This window comes from Pleuronectes platessa, chromosome 8, assembly GCF_947347685.1.
Source record: "Pleuronectes platessa chromosome 8, fPlePla1.1, whole genome shotgun sequence".
NCBI lineage: Eukaryota > Metazoa > Chordata > Actinopteri > Pleuronectiformes > Pleuronectidae > Pleuronectes > Pleuronectes platessa.
In genome coordinates this window covers 21,254,599-21,267,175 of record NC_070633.1, presented here as the reverse complement: position 1 = coordinate 21,267,175, position 12,577 = coordinate 21,254,599, and the positions used below count along the sequence as shown (strand labels likewise).

Sequence of the window (12,577 nt, the reverse complement as noted above, 5' to 3'; positions counted from 1 at the left end):
TAGCCAAATCTTTTATCTGACAGATACACCCAATCTACCAAAATGTAATTTAGGATACAATTTAATTAAGGAATAAATTATTATATTTATAATGATAGTAACAATAACTAATTTTAAGGTTGACTGTTGACAGCTCATTTCTCTTTATTGTTTGTTGTAACTTCGTAAGGGATATTTTTCATAAACTTTTATACAATGAATCTTGTATCTTATAAATTGTATACATTTATTCAGCATTTTTAGACTTTCTGCCCCTTTCATCATTATTTTTTTAATACTTGTGCAGGCCCAATGTTGATACATAATGCTTCCAGCTCAGATAAATAACGTTGGCTTGCAGTTTGTCAATGTTTTGTCCACATAGAAGAGTATAAAACTACAACCCTCTCTCAGGAGCAAAAATATGACTTTAAACTTTGGATTAATATGAAAAATCGACTCAATCACTCGGTGTTAAACTGAATTGAAAAAGCAGCAGCAAACAGCAGATGCTTTTATTTTGAGGTCACCAGACAGGAAATGATTTTCCCTGCTCACCGGAAGAGGAACACAGGTCATCGAAAGTGAGCGGTGGACATTTTGTTAGCCTCTTAGCAAAATAAAGGGTGGAGGTGTGATTTTGTGTCGGTGTCAGTGAACCAGCGAGTCTCTGACATCATGTGGTATGAAATCCTGCCGGGCTTCGCCATCATGACCGCGTGTCTCATCATCCCCGGAGTGGCCACCGCTCAGATCCACAAGTTCACCAACGGGGGGAAGGTGAGGACGCAGAGGAGGAGGAGGCTGCTAATGCTAATGTAGCTAATGTGGCTAGTGTGTCGGGATGCTGTTGTTTTTTCTCCTTGAACCCACTTTGTTATTAAATCCTCCTCGTGTGTTGTCCTGCAGGAGAAGAGGGTCGCCCGGGTTCCGTGGCACTGGTGCCTGATGGAGAGAGACAAGCGCGTGTCTGGATCAGGAAAGTACCACGACTCCAAGGTGAGAGTCCATGGGTCACAACAACACTGCGAGTACATGTCGTGTTTCCCACAGAACGCACATAGATACGTGTATTTTAAGGTATTGTCTATGTGGTCGAAAGCTAAGTTAATTTGGTGGTTATGTTAATTTACTAAGAATGTGTTTATAATGTTGACTGTGAAGTTATTTACATGTATAGGATAGGACATATTTAAGGGTTCAAAAGCTTGTTTGAAGATCAAACGGAAGTAGAGCACAAAAGTAAACATTTAATTGGTAGTATTAGTAGTATTTAAGTGTTCAAGACGAGAAATGAGTACAAAGAAAATGAAACAAAGCATTAGGAAATGATTGTTTGCATGATAACAGTTAGATTTAAAGTAAACCAGAAAGCACGCCTGTACCAATACAAGTGTTTCTTATTTAAACTGTTATGGAGAAATTTGCCCTGTTACAGCCGCAAAGACGTGGGGGTAGTAAAACACATCAATAAAAGTAATAAGTGAACTTACATTACAGACACAAAGACTGTCATGGGAGGAAGTGTAACTACACAGTGAATTTACTTGTGTGGGGTCTTTAAAGCTGTCGACATGTTCCCTCTGATGGATTCTCAGTCTGTGCAGCATGATTTTCACACAGAGATCATTTATAACTAACACCAAAAGATGTCTTGAGTCAAAAGAAAAAGCTCTAGCGTGGTTTAATTGGTTTTAGTTGTCTGATGTAATATATGAGAGTCCGCAGGTAAGATAATCATTTCTTCTTTTCTCCCCGACAGGGACTTGAGAACATCCACTGATGACCAGGACTATGAAGACGATGTGTGTGATGAATGACATTAAAAGATTATATTTAACATTCATCTGTTTGTTATTTTGGTCGTCTGTTATCGATTAAACTGTTCCATACTGGAAATATTTTCAGACAGGAAAGTGGGGTTAATTGTAGATGTCACAGCGTTGAATTGGAGGAGGTACTGTCTGGGATCGTGGTTGTCATGCATGATAAATGACACAAGCTGCATCAGTACATCTAGAACTTCTACAAATATGAATCACTAGCTGTACCAATAATACTTTTGGTTTCTATAATTAAGAGTTTGAAATCTTCTAGCTTTTCACTGTTGATCAGACAAAACTGAACAAAAAGGAATTTGAAGACATGACCTTGGGTTTTGAGAAGTTGATATTTTTCATAATTATCTCACATTCAGCTTTAGTTGAAAAGCTAAAAATACTTTGATGTCCAAAATATCACAATATGAACAAGCGTTGAACTTGAAACCTACTTTAACTGAAAGTAATGGAGAACTCAAGCTACTCCACTACGAGTGAACTATACTGACAATTAACCAGCAGAAATCTTTATAGTATCAGAAGTTTCCGACGCTAAATAATGCAGAAAAAATTGACATTTTCCAATTTTTTGCTTTTCATAAATGATGACATACTTCATGCCTGAGGACATCATCAAATAAACTAAAATGGGACCTGGGTCACAAGCCACTCAAAGTTAGGAAACACTGCTCTCAGTGAAGACTACAATAATTATTTTTATGGCAGAGTAGAATTGCCCCCGAGTAAATTGAAAAGAAATTTGAAAAAAATCACTTAGCTGTCAAAATTTATTAAAATTTGAAAACAATTTACACAAGAAATTAATGGCTGAACATCTGACAAGGAAGACGAGATCCGGCAGGTCAATAAGATGGAAACAAACAATATAACTGACAACTTTTCCATCAACATGTTTCTCTAGTTATAATCCTCCGTCACACTGTACATTTCCCCCTACCCCCCCCCCAAACCAAAGTGTATTTTCCTAAAAAAAAAATAGACATCTGAAGTCACAGGATAAAAAGGTGAAGGTTTTGATAAAAAAAATAAAAAGAGGAATCTGACATGGACGTTCACTTGTCCTCCTTGCCCTTGGTCTTCCTGTAAACCATTTCCCTGAAGCTCGACAGGATCTTGCTCTCCCTCTTCCTCCTCTCCTCCTGGTTGAAAGACGCCAGAGCTCTCTTCTCGTCCGCACTGTAGATCTGGTTTTCCTTTCTCAGACGCACAGCCTCCATACGACGATGTCTGAGGGGGTCACAGGTCAGTGTTACATACAGAACAGATGGATGCTTCTTTGGTCTGATTTACATCGACAAATATGTCCCTATATAATAATAACAATCACCCTCATTTTAGTGGAGTTATCTGTGGTTTAAAATAGAACATTTGTTTGATTATGTATATTTGATTAGAAATCACTGCATTGTACTGACCCCTGAAACACTGAATTGCTGCTGTATAAATTGTATAATGATTTAAGTGGAAGTTTTTAGTCGGACTTCTGCGCTTCATGTACCTGCTGCCGCTCATCACATAACCAGATACCTCGAAGTTTGCAATCTCATCGCTGGTGAGACCGATCTCTCCTCTTCTCGGGATACGTTTACCCGCTTGCACATACTGTGCCATGGCAGCACCTTCACCTGGCAACAGAGCATGACCGAAACTGGAGGAAAGAGAAACATGCACTTGTTAAAAGAGTAAAATACATTTCACTTAAGAGTCATATATGTAGAGAAAAGGCATTTTGAAACCAAACAGACAATGATAACTGTAATAAATTCATATATTTCAGAGGCTGGAACCATTTATATTAATGATTTAATGAACTAGAAAATTGCTGGCAATTCAATTTTCTGCCCATTTTCCTCAACCATCATCTTATCACATGAAATGTGTTTTATTTTTCACTATGACAAATAAACCTGAAGCACTTACTTGTTAAATGATTGCTTGATCAAAGATAAACTACTCATCAAAAATTTCCATAAATTATTTACACGTTTGTGTAATTTTGTTACACAAGATATTTGAAGACCTCACTCTAGGAAACTGTGATCAGCTTCTTTCAATATTAACAAGATTTATCGATCATTATCAAATGACCAGTAGCAACATATACATAAACAGTACACATATGTATGATCATTGACAACTACACAACAGAAACTAAAGTTGTTCTGTCTTAAGCTTTGAAGCAACTGAATCCGGAATTATGTTGAAAACAGTATTTTTTTTGCTCTAAGCTGCACTGACACACAAAAGCATCACAGCAGAAACTTTGCTTTTTAGCATCACCGACAAAGTTGACTTTCAAACTGAATCTTTGGATGTTTTATAACATAGTGCAGCTTTTTTTCAGAATTTCCCTAACTGAATCTAACTGCACCAGTAATGACGTGAGAAATGCAAGAACAAACGTGACCGTCAGGCAGACTCACTCCAAAGGCCTGTCGTCCTGGGACAAGTGGGTGAGCGGAGCTTCGGGGCCGACCAAATGCTCATCGATGCAGGTTTTCTCCACCCACAACACTCCATTGGGATCATCTTCCTCTCCTGCAGCTGCCTCCTCCTCCTCCTTGCTGGAGTTGCTCTCCTTATGAATCTTCTTCTCCTTCTTCTTCTTGGACTTCTTGGATCTGTCACGAAATGAATGTAATTTAATCGTCATGTCCGTTTCTGTGAGACTGAAGTAGGCATGTTGCTGACTAGTGGCACTTACTTTTTGCTCTTCTTTTTCTTTTTCTTCTTCTTTATTTCTTCTTCTGGAAGAAAAACACATCAGCTCTGCTTTTAAATCTGATTAAACAGACTATATTGAGCTATCTTAAAATGCATATAATTATGTTTATGTCTTACCATCTGATTCTGATTCCAGCTCACTGTCCTCCGAATGCTTTTTGTTCTTCTTTTTCTTGGATTTCTTCTTCTTCTTCTTCTTTTTCTTCACCTCTGTTAATGACATTTTGATGAAATTCAAATGATACAGCATGTCACAGCCACTTGTTCATGTTCAAACAGCGCTCGGGTTCTACCTTCTGAGCTCGACTCTGAGCTGCTGTTTTTCTCGTCCTCTTCAACTGGTGTGAATTCGTCAGAGCTGGAAGAAACAAAATAAGAAGAATAAATCAAACCTTCTGCCTCTGTACACACACAGAGATGATCTCTGCAGTGAAAACGACCGTTTTTAACCAACAAGTCTCATATTTCATACAGCGAACACAGTAGGTAGAGATTATTGACTTACTCTGGTTCTTTTACTCTTGGGGAATATCCCCAAACTTCAGGAAGACCTGTCTCCCCGATCCTCTCCCTTTCTTGCAAACGCCTGGAACACACAGACAAACAGATGGAGTCATGTTATGGCTATGATATAATATGCATTTATTAAATGTACCAGGAGCTGAAATCAGAAAATAATAGTAGTGCATAGTAGAATAAAAGTATATAGTAAAATACTGAGTAAAATACATTTGTTGGATACAGGGCTGAGCAATAAAACATTATCGATAAGGTATAAACTCGTCTTTCCACTGTTCCAATGTATATTTCATTAGATCTCACCTCTTTTCCTTCAGTATGTACAACTTTTCTTTCGTGAAGTTCAGTGGAAGTTTCACACTGACTAACAGAATTGATGGTGCGATTGATTATGGATCGATGCCGGAGAGGATGTGTGTCTGTTACCTGGCTATAAAGACCTCTTGTCTCTGTCTCTGAGCGTCGTCCCGGTGTTGTTCGTAGTGATAATCATCCTTGAAGCTGCCATATTTCCCCGGAACGTCTCTCTGCTCGGACCAGTGGTTGTAACTGGTGGTGTTGCTGGTGCTGCTGTTGACGCTGGTGGGGATGGTGGTGCTGTGTCGTTCTCTGGATCTGGACCGGGACCGGCTGCGGCTTCCCATGCGGATCCGTTTGATATTTCTCGCCTCTCGGAACCGACGCTCCCCATCTTCGCGTTCCCTTTCCCGGTTCCGCGGCTTCGGGAGTTTGGGCCCGAAGCTGTACGGGGACAGGCTCCGTTCGTGGCTGCCGCCACGGTTACGGCTACGGGAGCGAGTCCGAGGTCTCCGGGCCCGAGGACTGCGAGGCCCCCCGCCGCCGTCAGAGCCCGACCGGTCTGAATGAGGCATAGCGACCCACTGACCGAGAATGTAAAAAAGTGAAGACTATTTGTTTATGTTTTAAACCAAACAAGCGAGTTCAGTACAGACAACAAACCGCGCTCATGTTTCCTGTCTCAGCTAAGGTACGCACTCACAGCGTAGGTCCGTCCCCGAATACATTCCGGGTTTTCGCAAGCTTGTAATAAACATTGGTTCCGCTTGTACATTATTGTGAGAAATGCTAGTTTGTCGATAATAATAACAGTTATAATGATAGCAAAACTAACAAAAATAATAATAATGAATATTAATAATAATGATTAAATGTATACGCAAACAAACAATAGGCAACAGTTCAAAGAAAAATAGGATTACATAAAAACTAATTTTCTGGCAATTTTGGTAAGAATGTTAGCACGTTAAAGCCCTCGAAAAGCCAATTAATTTGCCTGGAACGTTATCTCAATTGAATTTAGTTTTATATCGAGGCTTACCTCATTTTGGCAGTAGATGGTGCTATCCCTAATCTATACCTTCTGTGTAGATGTCAACAGGCCGGGTTTCATGTCTTACATGTCTAGTTTGGACTCGATTGGACAAAATATGTCGAGATACAGAACCTCATGTTTAGGGCCCGGTGCTCGGGCCCTAAAAGTTAAAAATATTTTTAAATCAATTTGAAGATCACACAGAAACTGAGCACAGACACCGGAAAAATACAATTTAGTGATGAGAAAAGAGGGGGAAAAAGACGAATAAAACGTTATAAAATTACTCAAATAGACATTAAGATTAGATTATTTTTTGATAGATGATTCAATAAATAATGAGAGGATGATCACAATGACGAATAAATAAGTAAATACAGGCAAAAGAGATTTCAATCAGGTAGCTTAACGTTTGCTCTATATCCCTTAAAATGAAAACATGATTTACAAAACAATTGTATATATTATTTTACATTTACTATTCTCTTTTATTTGAATACATTGTGTTAAATATCTGGGCACTCTTAAATTAATATTCTTCATCCGACTCATTAGATTTAGCAGCTTTTGAAAACCTCTTTACTTGATCTGCTGTTCCCCACCTGACTTGGACTCTTATCTTGTCCCCACGTCTGTATAACATTAACGCTCATTACATTACATTGCACATTGCATATTGCACATTCACATTGCTCTCCTGTTTTGCATTTAGCATTTTACTTTACTTTTTATGTCTTTTATATATTTTTATTTTATATATTGTTTTTTTTCTTATCTGTAGTACTTATTGTGTTTTTATGTTTGATGTTCATTGTTTGCACCTATTTACAAAAGCGTATTCCAGGTAGGTGTAAACCTACTTGGCAATAAATACATTCTGATTCTGATTCTGATTGTGTTGAGAGAGTAACCCTAACCCTCTATGCTTTTATTTTGAAGGTATTTTCAATTGAGTCATATCATTGTTGTGAAGTTGAACCGGTAGTGATCTCGATGATGACAGATACATAGATTTATGCAGACAAATTATGTCTACTACAATAATGTTATTGTTGTTTTCTCTTAACGCATGTTTACATGATATGCATCACAACATCGTGTTATTATAACGCTATTTAGTTCCAAATGAGCTCGTCAATGTTGCACCACAGCGACCCCTGGTGGCTTAGCGGGGAGCCGGGGTGCAGCAGGAGGCTGTCTGTTGTTAGCTTTTGTTTGTAGCCACTTAAGTTTCCATCTAGAGCTGGTGGCGGCTGTTCCTCTCAGTCTTGGCTCAAAACATCCAGGTTGCAGGTAAATTAGATTTATATCAAGTGATCAAGCTTTTGGAAAACGTGGTGGATTCTGTGCGGGGCTGTGTAAGCAGCTAACAGGAAGCTAGGCCGCGCTGTGCAGCTTCTCCGGAGATGAGGAGTGGAGCAGCTAGCGTCTCCTTTTGTTAGCCTGCTAACAGCCGTGTTTTTGTTGTTATGGCTCCTCAAAGTAGATATAAGGCTCACGCGCGTTGTTCTCTGTCTGTGCGATGTCACGTGAGTCTAATAATCCGGCCAGTTACTATACGTTTGTGGCTAACTAGCATTTGGCTAACGTCAGTAACGTTATTGTTTTGGTTTCCTGATTCCCACAACGCTCATTGATGACATTTGTTTATTCGCGCTCTCGTCATGTTCTTCAGATATTTTCCTGTTAGATCCTTTAAAACCATTTTTCTAGTAACATTGAGTTTGTAGCTGCAGCTGAACAGAAGCCGGTTCATGTGGCACAGTTAGATGATGCTGTTGGGATCAAATCGAACAGCTCTGCATTGGTTAATATCCTCATTAAAGTGCCAGATTCAACTATCATTATTCACTTATCATTATATTTTCTATCCATCTTCATCAATGTGGATGTGCTGGGTAACAAATGCATGAAGTTGTAATGCAGGACAGTTCACCAACACCTCTGTCAAGCAGTTTCAACACAAGCCGAACATCACAACACTCTCCATGGCAGGTTTACTGCAGGACAACTGGTGGGGCTGCACTGGTTTTCGTTTGGTCTCCATACTTAAACGTAACCACTGGGAATGTGATTGTGTGATGAATCATCATTTCTGAAGAATTTCAGCCAATAAATGGAATGAATGAAACTAAGGCAGAGGTGTTTTGAGTGTACAGGTTTTAAACAAACAATAGATTGTTGAACTGGAAAAACCAGATATGGGACTTTGAGCCAACTCTTTAACTGCATATTTTGTTTCTCTCTTACTTCTCTTAGTTTGATTCTGTATGTCAGAATAGTGTGTGTAATGTTTTTTCTACATTTAGATCAGTTAAATCTGTCGTCTTTTGTTTTTCTTCTCTCTTCAGACATGCCAAGTCTAAAGCTGATCTCTGCGACGGACACACAGTACTCAGCGACTGTGCTCAAGTCCATGAATGAGCAGAGAAATCATGGATTGTTCTGTGACATCACCATCGTCATCCAGGACAAGAAATTCAGGGCCCACAAAACCATCCTGTCCGCCTCCAGCACGTACTTCCACCAGCTCTTCACTGTAGCCGGACAAGTGATCGAGTTAAACTTCATCAGGGCGGAAATCTTTGAGGAGATTCTCAATTACGTGTACAGCTCCAAGATCGTCCGTGTGCGCTCTGACATGCTGGAGGAGCTCATAAATGCTGGAAAGATTCTGGGAGTGAAGTTTCTCGCAAACTTGGGATCTCCATTGTCGCACGTGAAGGGGCTGCCTGGTTTGTCCAAAGAGCCTGAGAACAAAAATGAGACGCCCGCCGAGGTGATGCCGATCATCACGGAGTCCTTCTCGATATCTGCAGAGGAATTCAATCAGACGAGCAAAGCTGCAGAAAACGACGAGGACTCGGACGGAGACGTTATGTTTGTCTCTCAGACGAAGGCCCATGCAGCGAATCAGAATGCCGACTCCTGTGAGATAATTGATGTGGAAAAAGCCGGCGCAGAAAATGTAGCAGAAGTGAAAATTATAGAATCAAATCATGCAGCTGCAAAACATAAAGATAAACCCACAGCCTCCCTGAAAACACAAGCTGCTAAGAGTCCCGGTGTCAGTGCTGCTAAGCCCAGTTTTCCGGACAGCAGCCCTCTGCACAGCCCAGACTCCAGCTCCAATAACCTTTCTTCCCCTGCTGGAGTTTCCACAGGAAGTGCTCCCACAACACCAGCCAGGCCGAGCAGTGTCACCCCCGAGCCCTCCAGTGCCGCCCAGTCCTCCGAAAACAGCGACATCATGGGAGTCCACAAAAAACAAGTCTCTACTTCAACTCAGAAGGGGAATTCCAAAATAAGGCTGTTGGATGTTTTCGAAAGTCCCATCCAGCCTAATCAGGCTAACAATCCCAATTCAGCAATAGCAGCAAAAAAGACGGTGACACTCAATACAGCCACAGAGATTGATTCCTTTTCTTCAGGCTGTAAAGTTTATGCCAATATTGGAGAAAATACTTATGACATTGTCCCAGTGAAGGAGGATCCAGGGGAGGGAGGCTCTAAACTCAGTAAAGGGAAGAGGTCATTGATGGCAACGCCTTTGAAATCCTTCGATAAAATGCCGTTGTCCCCGAAGTCCCTCCCGAACAAGAAGAGCAAAACCGAGCTGGAGGATCACTACGAGCTGATCATGGATGGGAAGACCTTCTACGTGTGCATCATCTGCAAGCGGCCCTACGTGTGTCTGACGAGCCTCCGCCGGCACTTCAACACCCACTCGTGGGAAAAGAAGTACCCGTGTCGCTACTGTGACAAAGTCTTTGCCTTGGCCGAGTACCGAACTAAACATGAAATCCACCACACAGGAGAGAGGAGGTACCAGTGCTTGGTGTGCCAAGAAACATTCCTGAACTACCAGTTACTGTCCACCCACTGCAAGCATGTCCACAACCAGGACCCCAGCGGGAGGAAGGAGAAAGACGACACAGACAACAACTTGTACCGCCTGCTGCCGTGCAAATCGGTGCAGATGAAGCCGTACTCGTGGGCGACTGAGGGGCCGGGGGTCCCCTGCATCTCCGAGGACGGCAGCGTGCACTCCATAACCACCGGCAGTGAAGACGTGCACTCTTCAACCCAGAGCAGGATGTTGAACTGGGACGACATCTTCGTTGAGCCCAGTAGGCACATGCCGCCTGACGCCCACGCCCGGCCAGCGTCGACCGTGAACAACACACCCACACAGGCAGCTTCAGAGTTTGACTTTGTTATACCAGAGAACTACTGAGCGGGACATGCTGCTCTGTTACCTGTGCCTTTTAGGTGCCCCACACACGTTGTCCTCTTTGGTTCCATGTCAACAATAGATTGAACCCAAGGTTCGGACACATTTCCGTTTAACAAAAATGTGTAGTTTAATATAACTAAACACAATAATGATGCAGCATTAAAGGGGCAAATGGTTGCAGTTGAAGGAAGTTCAATGGGACCGTAATTGTTTTCACATTCTGCTTTTGTAATAGCCTTATTCGTCGGTATCATTGGCGTAAATGATAATGACACTAGCAAACAAACATAGGAGTGGATCAGTGCGTGTGGTTAAAACATGACTCAATAGTTGTAATAAAGATCTAAAGCATACAGCCTCAAAATCTGTATCAACACAGAAATTAAACATTTAAATTATGTTTATTTGAGCAGATTTTTAATCTTAAACTCAATTTCGAGGATCAGATGTAACGTTGAACAGATTTGAGACCAAACTATGCGCGAGAGAAAATGATCTGAAACGTATTCTTTCATTATGTGATTGTCGGCGATCCCACATCTGGGTCATGCGGCAGGGAATATGCTTTTTTAATGTTCGTTTTCAGTGGTTGGTGAATAATGAGGTTTTATTCTTTTGTTTGTCAAACTCTTATTTTGAAGCACCCTGTACATTTTAATTTGCTATTATGTCAAAGTTTTTTTTTCCTATGTTAGATATTATATTTTTAGGCCAAATTCTGACGGCCACCAAACGTTGGCTGGAGATTTTTGTATTCAAATGTGATGATTGGAATCTTTCAGTCCATGGAATTAGCACTTAGTGTTGTAACACGCTGCATTTGTTTGTTTGATGTTTTGATTTTTTCACTCTTATTTTTGACACCGTGTCAGAAGGTAGTGATCGGTCAGTATGAGTAAGGAAGTAGTGCCATCATGTGAAACTCTTTAACTTCATGTCGCTCAATAAAACCATGCAGATTGTTGTTTTTTTTACAAATTAACATTGGTGTGTGTGATGTACAGTATATATTTGTGCTAACTTTTTTTTTTTTACAGCTTCAGATTTATTTATTAGGTTTATAGCGTAGATAAAATGAAAATTGTTCTTTAACACGTTGGTCTGTTGGCATTTTTCCAGAATTTCCCTTTTCTGTCAATTGGCAATGAGAATTATGTGACAGTAAATAAATTATTTTTAATTACTATTTTCACATGACTGTGCTGCTCTACCGGCTTGTAACTATCAGCTGTTTCATTCAGCGGGTTGTGAGACGTATTACCTCCGTCAATGAGGTTAGGTTTTCATCTTTGTCTGTTGATTTGTTTGTGAACAAGAAAACACAAAAACAACTCAACGGTTTTTCACCAAACTTGTTGCCAGGATACAATGTGTGTCTGGGAAGAACCCATTTCATTTTTAGCAAAGATCGGATCCGGGTGCAGATCCAGGATGATTCCCCAGTTATTCTGCATCTTAATTTGGAAAAATCGGGCACATTTGAGAGACTAATATCTATGAGTGGGCGATGTGTTGCAGCCTGATTGAATTGAAGGGGACTATAGGGCCTGGCCAGAGGTATCAGCTCCACTGAGTGACATTCTCATTAACAATAAGTGTCTGTCACAATGACAATTACACTGTGGGCCAGTTTATTAGGTACACCTTCAGTTGTTTGAATTGAATCCAGTCTAATCCCCACAGACTGTCCTGTGATGATTCCTGCCTTTGAGAAGGTTGTAATCAGTTTTTAAAAATTAAACTGATGGATTTAGAGGCTGTGGGCTGAGGAGGCCGGAGTATTGGATTACAGAGCATCAGTTTTAACTTGGTGTTCATTAGAATGAAGTAAATAAAGAAATGCTACAAAGTCTTGTTTGTACAGCTCTAGAAAATGTACTAAAAACCTGATTGTTGATATTCTCTGATTGTTATTCTCTGATCGTTGCAGGAAAATTAGTTTTT

At 40.5% G+C, this 12,577-nt stretch overlaps 3 protein-coding genes across 4 annotated transcripts; 2 read left to right on the top strand and 1 right to left on the bottom strand.

Annotated features, from left to right (window-relative positions):
• Window positions 1-528: 528 nt before the first annotated feature.
• ndufa1 (NADH:ubiquinone oxidoreductase subunit A1) lies at window positions 529-1,825 on the top strand. The gene is made up of 3 exons (XM_053429469.1): window positions 529-759; window positions 889-978; window positions 1,742-1,825. The coding sequence occupies exons 1-3, from the start codon at window positions 658-660 to the stop codon at window positions 1,760-1,762; spliced, it is 213 nt and encodes a 70-aa protein (XP_053285444.1). The 5' UTR covers window positions 529-657; the 3' UTR covers window positions 1,763-1,825.
• Window positions 1,826-2,762: 937 nt separating this feature from the next.
• nkap (NFKB activating protein) lies at window positions 2,763-6,069 on the bottom strand. 2 transcript variants are annotated; one of them, XM_053429467.1, is made up of 8 exons: window positions 5,490-6,069; window positions 5,050-5,130; window positions 4,838-4,902; window positions 4,662-4,754; window positions 4,525-4,567; window positions 4,244-4,441; window positions 3,319-3,468; window positions 2,763-3,047 (listed from the first exon to the last, which is right to left on the bottom strand). In XM_053429467.1, the coding sequence occupies exons 1-8, from the start codon at window positions 5,933-5,935 to the stop codon at window positions 2,873-2,875; spliced, it is 1,251 nt and encodes a 416-aa protein (XP_053285442.1). In that variant the 5' UTR covers window positions 5,936-6,069; the 3' UTR covers window positions 2,763-2,872. The 2 variants fall into 2 exon arrangements, with proteins under 2 accessions (XP_053285442.1, XP_053285443.1); XM_053429468.1 differs by having other exon boundaries at window positions 4,525-4,564.
• A 1,321-nt stretch (window positions 6,070-7,390) lies between these two features.
• zbtb33 (zinc finger and BTB domain containing 33) lies at window positions 7,391-11,819 on the top strand. The gene is made up of 2 exons (XM_053429283.1): window positions 7,391-7,689; window positions 8,748-11,819. Exon 2 carries the CDS (start codon window positions 8,750-8,752, stop codon window positions 10,631-10,633), a length of 1,884 nt encoding a protein of 627 aa, XP_053285258.1. The 5' UTR covers window positions 7,391-7,689; window positions 8,748-8,749; the 3' UTR covers window positions 10,634-11,819.
• Window positions 11,820-12,577: the final 758 nt, after the last annotated feature.